The following is a 23,383-nucleotide window of genomic DNA, read 5'->3' as shown; positions in this document are numbered from 1 at the left end:
TACCCGACATGTACCATTTCTGATGCTAACTCTTCTTCTAACATATTGGGGGAAGAGTTTCATAAGTACTGCACAGAAATTACAAGATCGCTTGCCTATATATCCCATCAGACAAATCAAAGGATACGGACAGAGCAAGCAGGTGGAATAAACTCTGGTGAGCAGGGAAGGGAATTGCCATGCAGTGGCTGGCAGCACATTGCAAACTACACGTTCCCAGGAGCATACAGTAAGAAATTAACAGCCTTTGATACTTTTGAGGTCAGGAAGCAAAGCTCATGGGTGCTGGGGGAAGGCAGTGAATGCACAATCGTTCTATAATTCAGCATATTAGTTTATGAAACTGGTCTGCCAACAGTTTCAAAATGTCCTATGGCAGTTTCAAATTGCCCCTTTGCACATCTCAGCCTGGGCAGTAGTTTGAAGAGTTCCTAAGATGCAACATTAAAACGCTATCTTGTCAATGGGTCAAGGCTCTTGCAGTGTCATGATCGGTTGTGCTCCCATGAGAAACGGATGGAGATGACCAGTGGCAGATGAATAAAGATCCGCTCACCATCTTAAATGTCTCAATGTTTTGGCAATATGATGTGGGAATTGTGGGTCGGACTGTGACGTCACAGAGGAGGACAGAGGTGGTGTGGCAAGTTTTGCAGGACTCAATCATTTCAGTGTAATGTATGTCCCACTATAGGGGAATGACGTAGTTCAGCCAATCAGCTTCACATGTAGGACTATCCTAATTTTGCAATATGTTTTGGTGCAAATTAGTTTGGATGATTACACAAGCTTTTGTTTTTGGGGTGTTTCTTTGACACTGCCCTTCATGCAGCTCTGTTCCGCATTCTGTATGAATCTTGCTTTCCCAGCTGTGACTGGACCCAGAATAAATAGTGTTACTTCTTGATTGGTGTACGCTCCTTTTTGGATTACTTTTGTAATTTGTTGATTGATTGATTGATTTATAGAGGGCTTTACACCAAGGGGCTGTACAGTAGAACAACATAATACATAACAACATCAACAATGTAACAGAGGAAGCAAAATTGCATCATGAATCATTCGATAAAACAGTGAAAAGAGCACTTAACTGAAGGAGAGGGGGAATAGGGGAGTAGGATTAGGTGGGGTGAGGGGTGGTGAAGAGTTGGAAGAGGGGATTGAAGGGAGAGAGATGAGGGTAGGAGAAGCGAGAGATAAAATCAAGGGGAAGAATGAGGGGCGAGGGGAAGCAGAGAGGGCAGAGGAGGAGGTTTCAACGAGGAGAATGGAGGAGGAGGGATTTAAGGGAAGTGTGGAATGAGGGGAGGGTCGTGGTGGAGCGGATTGTGAGAGGGTGTGGGTTCCAGTTCAGGGGTGCAAGGAGTTGGAAGGAGCGAAACGGGAGGAAGCACAGGGGGATGGATGTACAGTGAGAAGGAAGTGGTCAGTGGAATGAAGGAAACGGGAGGGGCAGTAGAAGGAGAGAAGGGAGGAGAGATAAGGAGGAGCAAGACCATGGAGGGATTTGAAGAGAAGGCAGAGAAAGTAAAAGTTTAGCTGTGAGTGAAATGGTAGCCAGCCAAGGTAAGAGAGCGAAGTAGAGATGGAGTCATGGGAGGTGAGGAGACAAAGGGTACGAACAGCAGAGTGGTAGATGGATTTAAGGGGGGCAAGATGAGTGCTGGTAGTCCAAAGGGTAGAGAAGAGCAATATAAGAGGTGAGAAAAGATGAGAGAGGAGATTAGGAGATTGGTAGCGTAGAAAGTGAGGGAGGGACGGATTTTGCGAATATTGTAGAGGTGGTATCGGCAAGTGCGAGAGGTGAGTGAAATGTGCTGGGTGAGGAGACAGAGGAGTCAAAGAGAACGCCTAAATTACAAGCTTGGGGAGGCATAGGGAGATTGGAGGGAGGGAAGTGAATGAAAGGGGGAGGAGAGGAAGGGGGAAGAGAGTTGGAGGGAAAGAAAAGGACTTTGGTTTTATCTGTGTTATTGGTGAGCTCCGAGGCAACCCGCAGTACAATACAGCGGTAATTCCGCTGCTCATCCCGGCGCAGAATTACAGCTGTATTAACTGCTAACACATTATGACTCCCTTTGTCTGATTACAGCAAAAGGAGGATCATTTCCAGGATCAGTATAGTGTTTCTGGCAATGCTGCAAACCTCCTAATACAGTGGGGTTCCACCGTGCCCTTGGTCTCTTCCCCAGAGAGACTGTGTTTTGACCAAAGGGCCACATGGGCCATCCTTGTGTGGTGTATGGCCTCCTTCTCTCACCAACTTGCCGTTTTGATATGCACAATTCTAAATTCGTCTTTACAAAATGTTGATGTTATTAACAGTTTTAAAACTGCGCAGTAGTCGTGGGCGAGAGAATAAGCTAGCGTATTGAGTCCCTTTAAGGCATACATATTAAGACATGTCACATGGTGACGTGAATAAAAGGTGTAATGCTCAAGCACATAGTAGCAACATGAGCAGGGACCAAGATGCACTCTCTGACAGTGTATCTGTCTTTTGTCAGTGACAACTTGTGGTGCCATCAGCTGGGAGCTATGCCGAGAGCAAAACAACAGGTGGTGCCCCCTTGCCTGCCGCTCTCTTCATCTGTTTGCCCTATTCTATGCCTATTCTGAGTGCACGGTCTGCTGCACCTCGTGGGTGGCACCACCCACATGCATAATCGCATTCAAGTGCCTGACCTGATGGTACCACAAACCTCCCCCTTTACACAAATACCGCTTTTAACAGGAACAGTGTTCATAGCAAAGTAATGGCATTTCCCTGGCAACCTTCTCTCATCTGGGAATGGGTTCTTGGGTGGTCTTCTGCTGCTGTTTCTTCTGTGTAGCGCTTGCAATTCCCCAGAGTGTCTTCTTCAAGGAACAGTTCTCCCACAGGTAGTTCTGGGTTCTCCGAGCTGATGCCTGTCTGGGCCTGTCTCCTACAGAGTCTCACAGGTGTTCCTGCTGAAGGTCTTGTTTCACTGAGTTGGTTCACCGCTGAACGTCTCTCCCTGACCAAGATTTCCTCTCCTGTACAAGGCTACCCTCTCCAAGTTCCACCTCTTGCCATGACTCATCATGGTGAGCTGAACTTGGAAAAAGAGTGTCTCCATCTCTATGGTTTTGCTTTACTTTGACCCAGAGTCGGAGAGACTCTTTCCAAGTTCAGTTCACCATTACGTGTCATGAAGAGAGGTCACTTTTATGTCTAGCCACTGTTTTCCGGCCCAGGTCTGGGTAAAGGTGTACACCTTCCTCACCCCAGACCAGGGACAGTCCCCATGGACTCCACCACCCCCACTTCCAGGACCAATGGGTAGGGAGGAGTGCTGCACCTCACAAAATCAAAATCGCTGTTAACCGGAGATGGGCTACACCCTGAGTTTTTAGATTACCAATCGACACAGACAATAGAATTAATTTGATAGGGATCACAATGGGGATCCCTCTTTATTTATTAAAAAAACACATACCTTAAATACCTTTCACATTGTCCTACCTCAAGATTCCTCTGATGTGAGCAACAACTTGGGTGTATTTTGTATTTAACTTGAAAGTGAAACCTGGGGGTATTTTGCATTGAACTTGTCAAACTTGGGGGTATTTTGCATTTAACTTGAAAGTCAAACTTGGGGGTATTTTGCATTTAACTTGAAAGTCAAACTTGGGGATATTTTGTATTTAACTTTGGCCATTGATTGTAACATGCTAGCCCAGTGACTGTTCCATTCCATTGTACTTGCATACTCTTCCCTCTGCCTTCTCTCTCTTTCCACCCATGGTGCTTTCTGTTTCTCCCATCTATTCAAACTGCTTCTCTATCAACTATCCTTCCTTTCTCACTGAGGCTGGAAAGAAGAAGTTTAAAAAGGATATCTTGGCCTCCAACCCAGGTCTCCCTATCTCTGATACCTATTCCAGCGCCTCTTCCAGACAGACCCTCACCGACATCGTCTTTGTCGTCCCCTTGCGGGCTGTATGGATCCTTCATATGATCTCTGTGCTCTGTCCTGTCTTCCTCTCTCCCATTAATGGTGCCACTTGCTGGGAAGTCCTCATGGATTCCTTCGACTCCTCCAAAGTCATCCTTAATGTCTACCTAAATGGCACTGTCATGGTCCAAGATCCTCAGGCCAGCCTCCTCCTCTTCAATAGGCGGTTCCCTCGCCTCATCACTTCCTATCATCTCCGGCTGTCCCCTCCTCCCACTCCATGGCTCCCTGGCCCACTCATCCCTCCTCCTCCTCTTCCCCACTTTGTGCTCCTGCCAGGCCTTCACAGGGCGTACCTCTGATTTACACACCTCCCCGGAAGGTCTTTAAGGCTGCCAACCTTCTTCATCTTGCCACTCTCAACTCTCGCTCTGCTGTCAAACACTCTTTTGACATCCATCACCTCCTTGAAGAACTGGACCTTGATGTCCTCTTACTGAGACATGGTTCACGGCCAGCTCTGTCACAAGCTTTGACACTCTCCTCTCTGATGGCTACAAGATCCTCACCGCACCCAGATCCACCCGGCTGAGAGGGGATGTAGCCCTGATCTTTTCTGAGTGTATTCCTGTCACTATCATCCCCACTCAGATTTACTCCTCTTTCGAATGCCTTGTATGCAGGCTCTCAATCTCTCCTAGCCACTCTCTCACTGTTGCTACTCTCTACCGGCCCCCTGGTCAAAAATCACCTCTTTTCTCTCTGAGTGGGCTGACCTCTCCTACTCTCTCCTGGCCTCAACTACTCAACTCCTCCTCCTTGGTGACCTCAACATCCACCTTGATTCTCCCTGTCCCTCAGCTTTTCTCTTTTGCAACCTCTGCGATTCCCTCTCCCTCACTAGCCTCCACTCTGGCCCAACACACTCTGCAGGACACACACTTGATCTCCTCTGGCCTCCCCCTCTCTATCGCTCTGTCCACTCCACTCTCTTGGAGTGACCACTGGCTCCTCTCCTCTCATCTCTCTCTCCCTTCCCCCTAAGCCAAGCCTACCCCAAGATTGCCACCTACCTTCTTGGACATCCGGTCCATAAAGCATGTGTCAGTTGAAGCTTTCGCTGCCACCTACTCTCTCCTCTCCCCCCCCCCCAACCTCTGGCTGACTCACACCCTGACACAGGCCTGTCGTTTTTCTATACTTTTCTATTTCTGATACTCTAGATGCTCTTGCCCCTGTCATGAGGATCTGCCCAAAGTCCAAAGCCAAGTGCAATTCCTGGTATGACTCTGACCTAGCTACACTTAAACGTAAGTGTAGGGCAGCTGAGAAAGAATGGAGGGATTCCCGCTCATCCTCTGACAAACTGGCCTGTCGCCTACTCCAAAGGCAACACCGACTCTCTGTCCCTACCAAGAAGAGAGTCCACATTCAAGCCCATGTCTCTGCGGCATCTAACAACTCGGCCGCACTCTTTAAAATCTGCAAGGAGCTGGCAACCCTGCTGCAGTCTCTACCCCTCCTCTTACCTCTCAGGCTCTTTGCAATGCCCTTGCCTCTCACTTTATCTAAAAAAAAAAAAAATGTGCAGAATAAACAGAATAAGACTGATTTTAGGTGCGGATACTTTGCTGGACGATTTTTCTTAACCATAGAAGACTTTGCATTTTAGGGCTTCATTCGTCGCGAGGAAGGTCATACTGTGGAAGTGGAAGAGGCCCAACTATCCAGATACTGCGGGAGTGTAAGAACCCAAAATATCCAGATACTGCGGGAGTGTAAGAGCCCCACATATCACGATACTACCGGAGTGGAAGAGCGCCACATATCCAGATACTGCGGGAGTGGAAGAGCCCCACATATCCCGATACTGCGGGAGTGCAAGAGCCCCAAATATCGAGATACTGCGAGAGTGAATGAGCCCCGCATATCACGATACTACCGGAGTGGAAGAGCGCCACGTATCCAGATACTGCGGGAGTGGAAGAGCCCCACATATCCCGATACTGCGGGAGTGCAAGAGCCCCAAATATCCAGATACTGCGAGAGTTGAAGAGCCCCACATATCACGATACTGCAAGAGTGGAACAGCGCCACATATCCAGATACTACAAGAGTGGAAGAGCCCCACATATCCAGATACTACGGGAGTGGAAGAGCCCCACATATCCAGGTACTGCGGGAGTGGAAGAGCCCCACATATCCAGATACTGCGGTAGTGGAATAGCCCCATATATCCAGATACTGCGGGAGTGGAAGAGCCCCTCATATCCAGGTACTGCGGGAGTGGAAGAGCCCCACATATCCAGATACTGCAGTAGCGGAATAGCCCCACATATCCCGATACTGCGGGAGTGGAAGAGCCCCACATATCCAGGTACTGCAGGAGTGGAAGAGCCCCACATATCCAGATACTGCGGGAGTGGAAGAGCCCCACATATCCCAATAGATCAGCTTGGCTCCAGGAGATGTGCGCTTCATCCCTCATTGGGGGGGTTATACTAAGGCAGCACAAGAAAAGCAAGGTTTTTGAAGATATCTGGGGGACATATTTAGACTTAGATCTGGGTTGACTGGTGGGTAGGATCGAGGTTCATTAATTGTGTTTCTCTTAGTTGGGTCTGGATATGTACAGGAATGAGGATGGTGGGAGAGGTGTGTGTTTTTTTTCTCGCTCAGAATTTCAACTGTTGTTATCTCTGCTTGTGTCTATTATTCTGAATATTTTATATACATTTTTTCATTAAAAAAAAGAAAAATTATACATTAAAACAACTCCCTTTTGCACTTTATATCTCAGCAAACAGCTTTGTTAATACTCTTTTATAGGAATGTTTATTTCTGTAAATCATCTTCTGGAGGTGTAAATCAAGTGTTATCTGGTCCAGCCCGCCAGTGTGCCATTCCACACCTCCCTCAAACATGGGTTCATTCAGCACCGCCTTCTGAGTTGTAGAAGTAATCTCACTTGCTGACCTCTGTCCTGGCACCATATTCATGAATGTCACCTCACTCAGAATAATTATTGCATCTGCAACATCTTCTAGCTCCCCGCCTATGGCGGGTGGCTTCTGCTCAGCAGATGGACCCTAGTGGCAACCGTCGGCAATGGCCTCTGATTTGCGTAAATAATCTGAGGTGGATTTGAGTCGGCAAATGAAAATGAACACATTTTCTTAAGGGGTGGCTTCTTTATGACCAAAAACAATAACTTCTCCTCCTAGCTGGGCAACACCTCCTTAATGAAGACAAGGCTTTCCTACAGTAGGTTTGGGTCTTGTATCCTTTCCTCCCAGAGTGATACAACAGTTCTATAAAATGTCCTCAGAGTAACCTCCAATTAATAGCTATAGATAAAGCCCTCTATACTTGTGTTGTGCAGTTGGAAACCCATCGCCTCTCTTTGTACTCTTTTCTTTACCTGCAAACTTCCCAAGGGTCTTGCTTCACTAACGGCGTGGCTGATGTTGGCATGGCCCTTACCAGCACACCTGGTAAATTGGATATCTTTCATGATCTGCAATCACTGAACCATCCTTTGTCCCGGGAGGATAACTCAGAGGCCACATGCTCGCCTTGGAAACAAGATGGCATGGAGCAACACAGCTTCGATCCCCGGTCCGCGCTTAGAAACCTCTGGGTAGTAAGTGCGTTATAAATAACCAATTACAATTACCAATCAATGTTTCTTCTGATCTATCTTCTATGAATCTTTCCTGAAGGTCCACGATCGACAGAATAATAACCCTTCTAAGGGAAAAAAATAGATATGGTTGTTCTACATTTTGATAATGTCCTTCCCCAGTAAGACAATGGTAACATCTTAATCAATACATGTCAGCCTGCAATAAGCGTATAAAAGCCTGGCAACAATATTATTATTACATGCTAGTTGTGACATCACAACTGACCTGTAACAAGAAAATGACATCACAACTACTCCGTAATCAGTTATTATGCATCAGTTGTGTGTTCACAATGCCTGCTGCTTGAGGCAGCACACAGCAGAACTCCAGCTGTCTCTGCTGCACTAATTCAGTGCTTGTAAAATAGTTTTCTGTGATATATTACAGGCATTAATTGATAAGGCCCTGTTTATGGTAGATAGAGTGTTTAATTTGTGCACTTCTGGAGTGTGACACATGTGAGCAAGACTCACCATGTTTTTACTTATTTTAAAGCACAACATGTTTTTCTGCAACACATTTATAAGCTGCATTTTAGCTTTTTCAAATGAAAACACATTATACATGAATTGTGGAACAGCAAATAGCATATCCCTTACAAGAGAGTCAGTACAGGCCAGGTAGAAAAGGAGATGACAGTGTGTGGGCATGTATTATACAGAATAAAAAAAAACCTTGGGTAAGTAAAAAGGATATTTACAAGTCACCTCAGAGTTCTATTACTTTATAAAGGAACTCTGCCTCGTCCCTCTATTTGGTCACGTGATCCTCTGTGATTTGCAACATACTTATAGCATGTGGCAGGGGGTACTGTATCCCGTATATTTTGACTAATATATTTACCAGAAGTGATCATCAGAAATTATTATTTTACATTTTTAAAAAGAGGCAGTTTACAAAGTTTGTGCATTTAAATAATTGTTTGTGCCTTTTTTTTTTGATAATTGTGTTTGCACACAAAAAAAACCACCATCCTCATGTTATCCAACAATCTCCTACACATTAGAGAAATCCCTAACCAAATTATCCTGTCAGGCTAACTGCTTTCTATCAAAATCTCTATCAGCTACAGACACCATCCTGATCCACTTAATCGACAGACCGCCAGGCCCTATGCTTTCCTTCGAGGAAGACATTGGGCAACTCCTCTCAACCAAGCCCTCTTCCAAAATCATCCTTTTGGGAGACGTCAACCTAGATTTCAATGACCCTTCCGATTCCCAGGCACATGCACTCGCCAACACTATTGAAGTCCAAGACTTCTCCCACCGAATTTCAAACCCTACTCATGATAAAGGCTGCATGCTAGATTGGCTAGCATTTCTCAACTGCAACATCAATAAGCTAACAATCCTTGCCCCTGGTGAGACTATAATGCCATCTCATTCTCCATTAACGATCTAGCACAATCTCATGTCACGACTCTACCAGCCTCAGCCTCCCTCTCAAGAAACTCATGCAACATCACTCCAGACAACCTACTCCCCCTGCTACAGCTTCTAACAGCCTATGCACATACCAACTCTGATCCTACAACTATGGTCACGTTATACAATCAAACTCTCCTAGAAGTCATTAACAAAGTAGCACCTCTGGGCAACCGTAAACCCAAACCAATAGCCCACACTTGGTACACCCCTAGTCTCAAAGCCCTACGCTCCTCAAAAAGAACTGCCGAGAATGCCTGGAAAAAAATAGCCTCAGATGAGAACAAACAGCACTTTGCTGCCTTATCCAGAAAATACGAACAAACCATTCTTCAATCCAAAGGTGCACATACAATGAGAGAATTGAAAAAGAAAACTCAGGAACGAGAGATCTCTTCGCCATATTACGCAAACTCGAAATGCCAGCTCCCTCCCCAGTTAACTGCATTAAAGACATCCCCTGGTATTGGAACATCCAAAACGCCCTCCTCTGCAAAATCTCCCTACTCCAAACCAAAATCACTGCAAAGAAAACTAAACTTGCGCCAGCCGACCAGCCCCTAAACCAGCAGTCCGCACTCCCTATCACCATTCCCTAGTTTGAATTTACACTGTTCACAACCATTGAAACCACCAAAATGATCAAAGGTTTCAAACCCTCCAGATGCCAAGGAGAAATATGTCCAACCTCTTTCATAAAAGACTGTGCCGAAGAGCTTGCCCTCTTTATCACTGTGCTTATCAATAACTCTTTCTCAACTGCCATTGTACCAGAGAACCTAAAAGAAGCTTGGATACTCCCAGACCTCAAAAAACCCACACTAGATGCCAACGTTCCCATCAACTACCGCCCTATCACAACTGTACCATTCCTCCTCAAAATACTTGATAGATTGGCCTATCTGTGAATACAAAAGTACTTGGAAACCCACAACCTCCTTGGCCTACGCCAATTAAGCTTCCACCTGGTCAAGGAATGGAAACCGCCCTTCTGGATTTAAAAATCCAAAAGGATGAAATTAAAGACAAGGGCAAACTGGCCATCCTCCTCTAACTTGACCTCTCAGCAGCCTTTGACTTGGTAAATCACAGAACACTCTGCCAACACCTTGCCTTAGTTGCCCACTTCTCGACCAAAGCCATAATGTGTATAGGGTCTTCCTTGTCCAACCGCACAATGAGGGTGTTTTCCACTGCCACGGCAGCCCCACCCCATCCCCAGTCACCTGTGGAGTGCCTCAATGCTTGTGTGTCTCACCAACATTTTACAATATCTTCACCAACCCACCTTTTGACCTCCTAGACAAATTGGATGTCACCAACACCAACTATGCAGATGATATCCGAATCCTCCTATCCATCACTGGCAACTATGACACTGACTCCAACGTACTGAGCGAAATATACCAACCATTCAGGCCTGGATGGCACAACATGAGCTTTGCCTAAATGATGAGAAAACGGAACTGCTCCTTATTGGCACACAATCTCGGCTAAACAAACTATCTGACTCCTACAAATCCTTTAGTATCGACAGAAACATTATCACTGTGGCCAAAGAGGTAAAACCCCTAGGAGAATACCTAGACTCTACGCTCTCCCTAACAAGACAGGTAAATGCAATTGCATCGGCTGCAGCATACATCGCTAAACTGATCAACCCCTGCAGGCCATTGTTGACTACTAACAACTGCATCACACTTACCAGAGCCCTCACCCTATCCAGGATTGATTGTTGTATCTTCCTCTTTGCAGGCTCCAATTCCTGCAATATAAACAAACTACAAATCATCCAGAACAATGCCGTAAGAGCTGCACTTAACATTGCAAATAAACACCACATCTCCACAGCTAGACGAAATATCCATTGGTACCCGGTCCGAGAACACATCATGTTCAAAACACTATCGCTGACCCACAAATGCTAATCAAATAGTGCCTGACTTATCTATCCAGACAAATATTCAGGGACGAATCTAACAGACCTACGCGGTCTGCATACTCGCACCTTCTCGCCATCCCCAGATACAGGTGACAGAAAGCCGGAGGTAGCAGTTTCCCTGTGATTGCAGCCAAACAATGGAACGTCCTGTCCCTACCGCTAAGATTATATCCGTCCTTCTGGTTCTTCCGCAAAAGCCTCAAAACCTGGCTCTTTTACCAAGAAATTCAAAGGAATTGAAAACATACAATTATCTCTGCACTTGGTAACTGCCTCAACTAAGTACCTTGTAAATGACCGCCTATGCATGAAACCAACTGTAGTCTTTATGTTCATGTAAACTACTTACTTTAGTACCAATTATGTCTGTAACCAACTGCACTCTCTTCTCCTACGTAAGCTACCTATGTATGTAACCACTGTAACCACCAATCCAATGTAAAATAGCACCCAGTTGCCTCCGGGTTCGGAGCACTCTATAAATGTCAGAATAAATGAAAATAAATACATCTGTTTTTTTTTCTTGCAGTCATACTTTCAGCAACAGCTAGGTTGGTTTTAGGAAATGCGTACACAACAACGCGACTCCTACCCATATAAAAAGAGCCAGCGACTTCGAGAATAAAACAGAGACAGAAACACCAGAGAGAGCGAGTGAGACAGAGTGGGAGAGAGGCCACTCGATCGGCATATGATATGCCGGGTACAGCTAGTGCTGCTATATTTTCTAGGGTCCGCCCTTAAAATTCAAACTGAACTAGAACGAGCTCAGGATTACAGCCGCCCCAACAGAGAAGATCATTTTTGGTTTAGAGGCCATAAAACCAAGTAAACGTTTTGCTAAAGTTATATATTTCACGAAGTGCTGACTGGCAGTCGCTCCTCCCCGCATGTCATCAATTCAATTATTGATTCAATTATCAATATAACTGGCCCTAAGAACGGGTCATTGATCATTGATGTACACCAATGACAGTGGCCTGTTGGATATAATGCCCCTTGATTTACTCTCTGGTATGGTTGATGCTAGGAACTACTTTTGGGCCCTTTGCCTAGACCGAGATCTGCTCTTCGTTTTGGTAAACGTGCCTGCACTTCAATTTGGAGCCTAAACAGAACACAGGTCAACCTGCTGGCAAAGCGCTGTGGCAACCGGGCCATGATCTTTGGAAAAAAGGGAGCATGGGATGTGGAAGTTTACCAAGGTCTGTAGAATTGAAGGGATATCTTCCTGTGCTGCATAGAGAAGACATCTGGAGACATAATGATCCAGAGTTGCTGCAGAACTAGTTACTAAACTCAGTCCTAGGGATGCTGACGGACACACACATGTCATTGATACCTGGATACTAGGGTTCACGCCCGGTTGACACGCAATCTTAGGATACGCCTTTAGATCATGCATGCCAGACCTTTGCTGGTGATTAGGGGACTATCTTGGCAGATTTAAAGGGCAACCAAGGGCAAGGTTGTTTTTAGGTTTTAAAACTTCCAGGGAGCAAATGCAAGTTTATGGCCCCTCCACATGCACTCTCTTGAAAAACAGGGTGGGTATCTGCGTGGACATCATGAAAGAAATTGAAGCCCCCATGAATGGCAGCTGCAGGACTGAGCTACAGCCTCCAAAATGACTTCTTTAACCTCGTTTGTTAAGCTAAAATGCGGTCTCTGTAGTATATGTCAGTCTCTCTTGCTCTGGATGGAAGGTTGGGTGTGTGACCAAGTGAGCAATGCTGTGGAGTGTTGGTGTCTGTGTTCCTAGTCAGTCAGTACAGGGAGTTAGATCTACCTTTCCTGTGTGTGTGGGATTGCCGGTTCTCTGGCTCCTCCAAACGTACCCGTTGTACCTACCTGGAATACTCCACCTGTATTCCAGGCCTCCAAATAAACCTACTTATGACTACACACCTCAAAGTCCACATGTTACCTTGAACAACCAGACCTCGATATTACTGTCTCCTAATAATAGTTATTGGGTTTACACCCAAAAAATTCAGGCTGGGGATAAGTACTAGGTGCAGCTAGGATGCTAAATTTGAAGGTCAATGCATCTGTGATATTGGGGGCATTGAAAAACACATTGCAGTAAATGCTGCACTTTCCATGTTTACCTAAAGAAGCTAGGCTACTGTGGGGTCAGCACAGTGCCTTCTTTTTTTAGACTGTTTTGATTATGTAATGTATGTTTTGTATGGTGTTATATATGTTCTTGTTATGTTTAAAGGAGGAATCTGAAATACATTGAAATTAAGTAATCTCAACAATTGGGATGGTTTCTGGTCAATGATCAATGGTTGATCAATGGTGGGCATACTGTGCCAGGGTAGATGGGTTGTCCTGCTTCCCATATGACGCAAAGATCTACATCCGGTGTGCCTATCGGGCACAGACTACACCCTGTTGGGTACAGTAGCCCATGCTGATGGCATAGTGCAGTGCTAGGTCTCTGACTTGATGCAGTATTTTAATTTTAATTTAAAAGAAAATATTTTATTGTATTTGGTTAATATATCATCAACCTTTTAAAAAAAGAAGAATAGAACAAGGAGAAAGGTTACAATCAATGATTCACCACAAAACAAAACAATCGACAACCAATAAATAACTATGCGACATATACTAAATACGTTTTAACTTAGACAAAAATCATATTACCACTATAATCAGTGACACAGAACTACCACTTAAAATCCACTGCCACACATGATCTGCACCAATAACATCTGGTCTAGGGACAAACTCATTAAAGGGCATCATATGAAGACTAAATAAAACAGGGCATTTCATCAGTAAGTGGCTTAATGTCTCTATTTCATTAATATTATCACAAACAAAGGTTAAAATGTCTCTTGTCAGTAATAAATTCAATCTAAATCTGAGGTGATCTTTTCAAGCAAAGGGCTGAAGTGCCACTTTTTTAAATGTTCATTTTTTTAGCTGGGAAAAGAGAACGTATTTATGGGTCTTTTCACAGGTGTCGACCCAATCCTTGCTAAAAACCGCTAATTTGACTTTAATCGGATTCTGACCCGAGATATCAGACGTTACAACCGTCTCGGTTATGATATTCTGACACATCTTTGTGTAACTTGAAAATACCTTCTCCAAAGGTCAATTCGACAAGTGTTTGAAGTCACCAAAAAAAGGGTTATTAAGGAGTTCCAAAATCCTTCTATAAAAAAAGAAATATCTCCATTTAGCAATGATGCCCAACTCGAAACGAGTCACCGAGGCCGTGACACACACTGTGAGCTTCAGTACCCTCCTTGAAATCCTGGCCTCCTACATATCCACTTTATCAAGGTTGTAAATCCTCAATTCCATGGATAGTGTTGGGATTTGCTTTACATTCATAAAACCTAATTGACGATTCAACAGAGAATTTCCCATATGTAGCATGTATCTTCGCCATCTGGCCTTCCAGTACGTAGCAGAAGAAATGTCCATATGTATCATTTGCTGGACTTGGAAATTATGGGGAAACCCAGATACACTAAATTACCTATGGTTTCCAGTTTGACATCATGGGAGAACCAAGTATGGTTAGCAGTTTTTTTTAGTAGCTCGTATTGCAAAGACTTTAGTTTTAACTGGATTAATTTTGAGACGGTTTTCAGAGGCATGGTTATTAAAAGCATTAATCAGCCTCTATTAAACATTTTGAGTATTATCGAAAAGAAGAAAGTCATCAGCATACGCCAACCATCTAATTTTAAAATCAACTAGTTTTGGTGAAATAAAAGTTGCTCACTCATCGATGACAGATACATACAGATTAAACAAGCAAGGCACCAGTATGCAACCCTGCCGTAGACCAGAATTAGTCGCAATTTTCTTGGTCAGCTGTATTATCTCTTGGTGCCACTATAGCCAGCTTCCTCCTTCATAAATAGATCTTAAAGTATCTCCCTGAAGTGATTTGTCTGAATCCCAGAGGAGGCTGTCATCATTGAATTTTACGCTCCAGGAACCGTACCAGCACATCCACCTGATCATAGAAGCACTTGCAACTGGCCCCCTTACAGTATCTGCTCCCTGCTGCCAGGGCAGTCTCACCTTGGTGATGGACCCACACTCTCTGTACGAGAAGTTGAAGATGATGTCAGTTGTTGTGATCTGGGGGCGACAGTCTCGGTCATTCAAGAAGATGTCTCCTGCAGAGTAGCCCAAGGACAGTAGGATGTTGATGTTAATTGTGATGCGCATTGAGTCTGGTGAGCAGGAGAGATCGCCTAGGAAGAAAGAGCAATATAACACGTTCATACACATCTGTGATAATCCTGTCGAAACGGCACCTCGAGCACTCTCGGGAAAGTCAGGCTACGCCACTGCTGCAGGTCAGCAAAGAAACTGCACACCCATAACATAGCAACACCACTATTGAGGGCAGGGCAGCGCTCTGGCTGCTCTATTACAACTCCCCTATGGATCTCCCATCTGCGCACATTGAATTTTGCACCCTACATGCTCCACAATCTCACTCTCCCACCAAAGGTCCACAAGCCCCATACGCAGGCTCGGATTCCAGCACAGCGCATGCCCCATTGATACACATAATATGACCTTTAATATGAAATGGTCTTCACAGATGCATTACAAGATATTCAGCACACAGCTCTTGAGAGCAGCTAGGCACCCTTGCTATGTGCATGTTCACTATGTGCTGTGAGCTCTGCAATCACATGTCTACCCTATGGTACATCTATCTCTACGTCTTCATTCTGGCCGGACGCAAGGTGCTGCTGCTGTACGTAGTCACATTAAGCTGCACCTCCTGAATCACCACCCCACCATATGCATCATCTGGTGGACCCACTGTGCCTGATTTGCTTCCAATCAGCTACTCATCACCTTCAGAAGTTACATTCTCACATCTTGCAGTCGTGTATTTCACCACTTCCCATCATATAATGTGACGGAATTACTACAAATCCCACAACTGGACTTAACCTTACATTTCCTTTCTATCACTCAGCCAGGTATTCAGCCACTTGCAACATTCCCCCCAAATGTATGTTCCTTACCGAGCGGGAAATCATGAAAGAGCTTAATATGGACCTGTGCTTAGAGTACATTTACCTTCACCAGTTCATTGTCAACACCATGACTATCCCCGTCATAGTCTTGATCCATGCAGAACATGTGCCTCTACATGCCTTCCTAGCGCTGAAACATTGGAGCATTGCCAATAACACTGCGGGGTAATGCACTTGGCGCAACGCATTTCCGACAAAACCCCAATCACATCCTGTTCACTCGTCACTGCCCATTCACTGTGAGTTTGGTCTATTCCTGCCGTCTGTTGCTCTGCGGATGATACAAGGAAGTGGTAACACAGTTATGTTGTTTTGTAGTACATCTGCGCTCCTTTCATGGGATGTACACTGAACTTCAACAGTAACTCTACTTCAACAGTAACTCTACTTCTACGGCAGCATTAGGAAACAATCCCTGCTGATACCCCACCCCCCCGTTCAGTGGTAGCTTGCAGTTCAATAAACCTCACTTCTGGATTTTACTAAAGCAGCCAACCACATATCAGTGAGACACTGAAAATATATGAAAGGGACTGAGAAAGTCAGAAGCAAGACATTTTCAGGGCACCTCAGGGCAGGATGTGGACATCATCTTTACCAGACACTAGTCTGTTATATCACATATGCCAAGTATAAGTGTACATTCCTACACCTGACTGTCGATGCCTGGCCCACATAAATCTATACACACTTCCCCTTGGATCTTTACATAGTCATGGCATGTTGATGTTGATGAACATGTTCCTTAGAGTGGGAGTTGCAGTCAGTGCCAGTGGCCAGCTCTACCAGCCCCTCTTTTATGGAAAAGGATGATGCTATTGCACGTCACTGCATCTCTCTGGTAACATTCCTGAGGATGATGCTGCTGTACAGAACCATTGCACGTCGCTGCATCTCTCTGCTAACATTCCTGAGGATGATGCTGCTGTACAGAACCACTGCACGTCGCTGCATCTCTCTGCTAACATTCCTGAGGATGATGCTGCTGTACAGAACCACTGCACGTCGCTGCATCTCTCTGCTAACATTCCTGAGGATGATGCTGCTGTACAGAGCCACTGCACGTCGCTGCATCTCTCTGCTAACATTCCTGAGGATGATGCTGCTGTACAGAACCACTGCACGTCGCTGCATCTCTCTGCTAACATTCCTGAGGATGATGCTGCTGTACAGAACCACTGCACGTTGCTGCATCTCTCTGCTAACATTCCTGAGGATGATGCTGCTGTACAGAACCACTGCACGTCGCTGCATCTCTCTGCTAACATTCCTGAGGATGATGCTTCTGTACAGAACCACTGCAGCACGTCGCTGCATCTCTCTGCTAACATTCCTGAGGATGATGCTGCTGTACAGAACCATTGCACGTCGCTGCATCTCTCTGCTAACATTCCTGAGGATGATGCTGCTGTACAGAACCACTGCACGTCGCTGCATCTCTCTGCTAACATTCCTGAGGATGATGCTGCTGTACAGAACCACTGCACGTCGCTGCATCTCTCTGCTAACATTCCTGAGGATGATGCTGCTGTACAGAACCACTGCACGTCGCTGCATCTCTCTGCTAACATTCCTGAGTATGATGCTGCTGTACAGAACCACTGCACGTCGCTGCATCTCTCTGCTAATATTCCTGAGGATGATGCTGCTGTACAGAACCACTGCACATCGCTGCATCTCCCTGCTAACATTCCTGAGGATGATGCTGCTGTACAGAACCACTGCACGTCGCTGCATCTCTCTGCTAACATTCCTGAGGATGATGCTGCTGTACAGAACCACTGCACGTCACTGCATCTCTCTGCTAACATTCCTGAGGATGATGCTTCTGTACAGAACCACTGCAGCACGTCGCTGCATCTCTCTGCTAACATTCCTGAGGATGATGCTGCTGTACAGAACCACTGCACGTCACTGCATCTCTCTGCTAACATTCCTGAGGATGATGCTTCTGTACAGAACCACTGCAGCACGTCGCTGCATCTCTCTGCTAACATTCCTGAGGATGATGCTTCTGTACAGAACCATTGCACGTCGCTGCATCTCTCTGCTAACATTCCTGAGGATGATGTTGCTGTACAGAACCATTGCACGTCGCTGCATCTCTCTGCTAACATTCCTGAGGATGATGTTGCTGTACAGAACCATTGCACGTCGCTGCATTTCTCTGCTAACATTCCTGAGGATGATGTTGCTGTACAGAACCACTGCACGTCGCTGCATCTCTCTGCTAACATTCCTGAGGATGATGCTGCTGTACAGAACCATTGCACGTCGCTGCATCTCTCTGCTAACATTCTTTTATTTCTCTCAGTGCTCAGCTCTGCAGCATTTTATTTCCTGATTCTTCGTTAGATTCTGTGAGGAACCTGAGGGCGTCCTCACTTCTTTTCCCCCAGTATCGTCTTCTCAGGTGGCCAGGGAAAGACCATCTCTATTGGATTCCAACCTTGGGGATCACCTGGGTGGAGGAGACTTGGGGAGTGGGGAGAGGACGTCCTTAGGTGAGACATGGTATCCCCCATTTCACTTTCACCATGGACCCTCCATCCCTCAAGCCTTCATTGAACTTTGCCAGCCCTTTCTCTGTGATTTCCCTAAATTAGTACCTGGCGAGGGCGCAATCAGAATGAAAGACCCATTCTGATTGGCCCTCGCCGAGTCATTACCAGGCCGGGAATCCCTCTGTCAGGATTCCAGGGCCTTTGTCCCACGACTGAGAGGCTGCTTTCGCCCCCCGCCGGGGACTCAGGTAAAGCTTTGGCTTTTTTTTCCCCCTCCCTCCCTCCTCCTACCTCCCTTTCCTCCCCACCCCACTTACCTTCTATCCTTTGTCCCCGGAGGGGGACGATGGCAGCCTCCTGCCGTGTGGAGACTCAGAGCGGGGCCATCCCCACTCTGAGCCTCCACACGGCTGGAGGCTTCCATCATCCCCCGCCGGGGACCATGTACGTTTTTCTTTTTTTCCTTCCCCTCCCTTCCACCCTCCCAACCGCACTTACCTTCTTTCTTTTCAGGAGCAGACGCGCTGGAAACACTTCTGTTTCCAGCACGTCCGCTCCGGATGGCCGCCATGGAAAAAGAAAACGGACTCCGTTTTCCCTTTCCATGGCGGCCATTTTCTTTGACGTCTTTTTTTGGTTTTCCCTCCCGAAACGCTGCAGCGTTTCGGGACAAAAAAAAGCTTTTAGTGCCCCGGTCACGCAGTTTTTGCGGGACGGGGTACTAATAGCTATATGCCCCTCGCGGTGGGGGCATTACCGACTCTGGTAATGCCCTGGAGCCTTCGTTAAGGCCCTCGCTTCGCTGGGGCCTATAACTATGAGCCCCGGGGCAATACCTGAGTCAGTAATGCCCCCGCCGCTCGGGGCATATTGCTTAAGTATTCCCCGAATTGCAACAATATGGTATTGGGATGAAGAAGAGGAAAACTAGATCAACACATCCTCCTTTTGTGAAAGCGAACAATTATCAGTACCAACCAAGTACTTGGACTGAGAGGACAACAGGAGCAAAGCACATCATGAATATCATGTGAATCTATTAGACGAATGGAAGGAAAATTCCACAGAGTCTACTGCCACTATTCTATCCTGTCTGTTGCCTAAAGACTCAGAGGTCCTGATTCCACCCGAACTTAGTAATAACCAAAAGCAAGAACTCTTTGACCTTATACCTCAGTTTCCTGATGTATTTAGAGAGGAACCAGCACTTCTGAAGGAAAAGTGGTAGATTTGAATCTATATACATTACTGGAATCTAGAAAGGCAACCATTATCCAGGAAGTCAAGCAAATACTTGAGGCTAACATTATTGAGCCATCTACTAGCCCCTGGTCTTCCACCATCGTGTTGGTGGCAAAAACCGATGGGAGCTGGAGGTTTTATATCGATTTTACAAAAATTCATTCCATCTCTGCTTTTGATGCATACCCGATGCCTTGCATTGATGACTTAATTGATCGATTGGGCAACGTTGTCTATCTTTCTACTATAGACCTTAAGAAAGGCTATTGGCAGGTTCCGTTATACCATCCTGAGAAGGACAAAACTGCCTTTGCAACACTCATAGGTCTGCTTCAGTTTAAATTACCATTGTTCTGACTGCATGCGGCCCTGTAACCTTCCAACGGTTTATGGACTAAATATTACAACAGTACTGACATTTTTGTGGAGCATATATAGAGGATAGCGTAATACATAACACAATTTGCGAAGATCACGTTTATCATCTCCACAAAGTCATGAGAAAAGAGAGAAAGGCAGGCTTAACAGCAAATCCCCTGTAAATTAAATTGGCTCAGTCAGCAGTTAGTTATTTAGGATTCTCTGTGGGTAATGGGTCTATTCAACCCCAACAGGAAAAATGCATTACTTGACACCCCCACATCACGAACAAAGAAAGATCTTAGAGCCTTTTTAGGTTTGATTGGTTATTATCGCTGATTCATCCTTAACTTCTCAAGCAAAACTGCCAGTAGGCATCAGTACGAAGTTGTTTTCCCAGGAAAAGAACTACTCAGTTAATGAACTGGAAGTCTTAGCAATGAAGTGGGCCATGCTCCATTTGAAATATTACTTGTTGGGATGCAAATTCATATTAGTCATATTAGTCACTGATCATTACCCTTTCGTGTGGATTGGCCAAAGAAAAGACACAGTTGCAGTTGTTTTCGGACCACCAACCATACTGTTTCACAGTGGAACACTGGAAGGGTCGAGACCAGTGGAACGTCGACTTTCTGTACTGGTTTCCTTGTGAAATATTGGGGTCCAACCCGCATAGGGTAAGGGTATGTGAGGAACCTGAAGGCATCCTCACTTATTTTCCCCCAGTATCCTCCTCTGATCCTGACCTTGATGGTGGATATGCGAGCGAGGATCACTTGGGTGGAGTAGACTTGGGGGATGGGGAGAGGATGTTTTTAGGTGAGACATGGTATTCCCAATGTCCTTTCATCACAAACCCTCCATCCCTCGAGCCTTCATAGGCCTTTGCCAGCCCTTTCCCTGTGAGTCCCCTAAAGCATTTCCCTAAATTGCATCACCACCGATAAAGAAGCTTGTGTTATAATATAAGTACATTTATTTTTAAACCATCTGTTCACAAAACACTTCACTTCTATTAAAATAAAACCACACTTCAAATATACTACACACAACCAATTCCCCTTGGGCAGAACAATTCAAGGTAAGTACATTGGGATTTGGCAGACCGGTGTTGTGCAACAAAGACGTTACGGGGGTTCATACGCGATCACTTTTTGACAGTAATGACATTTCGGTCTTCTGAAAGAAAAGCGTACCCGCGGGAAGAAATGTAACCGAAGTCAAACACATTTAGCACATGAATTAACACAAGAGAATTGGGGATAAAAATCACAGGCAATACTTTTGTCAAGGCAATTTGAATCAGAGGACACTCTCTAACAGGTAGATAAAAGTCAATAGGCCTGCGCCAGTGTCAAATGTAACAGGAGTCCTGTTGCCGAGGATGACACGATTAGAACAGTTCTCGATTCGAGATTGCCAGGAGTACTTGGGTATTATCACAAAGGGAAGCAAAAGTTATAAGAGGGAAGTAAGAAAAGGGCAAGCCTTTGGTGAGGAGGAAGGGCTCACCCCAATTCCTCGAAGTCGGGCACAGTACCTTATTCGTTGAAGAAAGCTGGTGCCACGGCAGTTGTTCCTGGTAGTTCCTGCAGACTCACGGTTCCTGGAGCTTCGTGGGGACAAGAAGGAGGATGTCCGGAGCGATCTGCACCGTCCAGGGATGAAGCCAGCAGTAGCAATACAACGGTAAAGAAAAGGTGCACTCCTTTAAAACAGTAGAGGCTCTTCAGATGGCTATCTGGACCACTACAGCTGTGTGCAGCGATTTCGACCAAGAAGAGTATTCTCTGGCAATGGAGGGGGAGCTGGTTGATCCCACCAGGCTCAAGGGAAGAAGACTCTGGACTGGATCTTCTCTGTCGTTAAAGGGTAGATAGCTCAGGACTGCAGCAAGGCTTCACCGGGACTCGGGAGTTGTAGCAACCATCTTCTTCTCCACTTCTCTTCGGTTCTTGCAGTTCCAGTGGCGACTCTGACTTCCAGCCCAAGAGTCCTGCCTTTTATGCCAAAATCCCCCATTCACACAGCCTGGCTGTCAATCACTCAGCAGGGGTTTGTCAGGCCCGGACAACCAACTCAGCCAATCGACACAAAGTGCAACTTGGGTCTCCAAGGGGACCCTGTGCAGGGGGTGACTAAACCCCTCCCTCACATTAAGCCCACCTAAACACCCAGAAGCCAAAGGAGGGCTTCTGGACAGAAGCCCGCTAAAGGACGGCGAACAAAGAAGGCAAACCTGGTTTGGCGCGAAAAGTGAAACACAAGAAGGACTTTAACAAAAAGAAATGGCGGCTAAACCCGACCGGAGCCAAAATAAAAAGTATTTGATCAAGCGGGTTTATGTTTGAGGCTAATACAATGGCCTAAAACAGTACCACGTTTATATAGTATAATCGCGGTAGAAAAGTTCGGGTAGATACCACTGCCACCAGCCAAGACTAAATGTTAAGAGAGCAAAACAAAGCTCCAAGAGGCACAGACAAAAAGGGGTAGGAATTAACCCTTTCCAATACTCCATGTAAGATGGGGTGTACTGGGTCTGTAGGTTAAAGTAACTATATAAAGTTAATGGCAACGTTACATGTTTCTGGGGGACAGTAGTCAGCCCCAGAAAAATGGAGTCAGTGGGAAGTCTCAAAGACAACCCTGTGCCACTGCACTGAAGGTGCTGTTTAACACACACAAAAAAGTGGGGCTCATGGAGTAGGTGTGGGAAAAAGTAGAAATACACATGGCAAAACACATGTAAGAGTGGGAAAAAGGCTCACACTCTTACCAGGTGGAAAAAAGAAACCCCTGAAATCCAGCAAAGCTGCTGAGGGACTCAGTAGGTGAGGGAAATTAGCCATAAATGAGAATTCTCCCCAATACTTCTTAAGTATGTCCTCAGTCAAACACTTCTAGAATATTCATGAGCTCCCCTGCCGACACCTCCAGAACCTGCCGTGAGGCGCACAGATCCAGCCTTTCCCTAATATGCATCCTTAGCTTATCTTTGAACATTGTGTCTGCCAAGAAAGATCTCAGCAGGGACAGCAGTACCTTTCTGAATGCTTGCAGATGCACACCCTTCCTCATTCCCCTGAATATGTCTTCTTTGATCACAGAAAATGGTGGCTACTGCTTCAACTATCAATGTAGAATCTGCACTACCTGCTATAGTTGTGCATTTTGGGTGTCGCCAGCTGTTCTCGAACTTCCCCCTCAACTTCTTTTACCGTCTGGATGCAATTCCCCTTCTCCCTGTGATGCACACTTCT

General features: G+C 45.7%; 1 protein-coding gene across 2 annotated transcripts in view; it reads right to left on the bottom strand.

Annotated features, from left to right (window-relative positions):
• The window catches only part of LOC138473832 (deleted in malignant brain tumors 1 protein-like), a 238,034-nt gene that overhangs the window by 89,785 nt on the left and 124,866 nt on the right, over positions 1-23,383 (bottom strand). For both annotated transcript variants that reach the window (XM_069612217.1, XM_069612218.1), the window contains exon 5: positions 15,032-15,207. In XM_069612217.1, coding sequence (XP_069468318.1) covers positions 15,032-15,207 — 176 coding nt within the window. The remainder of the gene's footprint in view (positions 1-15,031; positions 15,208-23,383) is intronic.

Source organism: Ambystoma mexicanum, chromosome 8 (genome assembly GCF_040938575.1).
Source record: "Ambystoma mexicanum isolate Mex_15411 chromosome 8, UKY_AmexF1_1, whole genome shotgun sequence".
In the NCBI taxonomy this organism is placed as follows: Eukaryota; Metazoa; Chordata; class Amphibia; order Caudata; family Ambystomatidae; genus Ambystoma; species Ambystoma mexicanum.
This window is presented reverse-complemented; position numbering and strand designations above follow the sequence as displayed.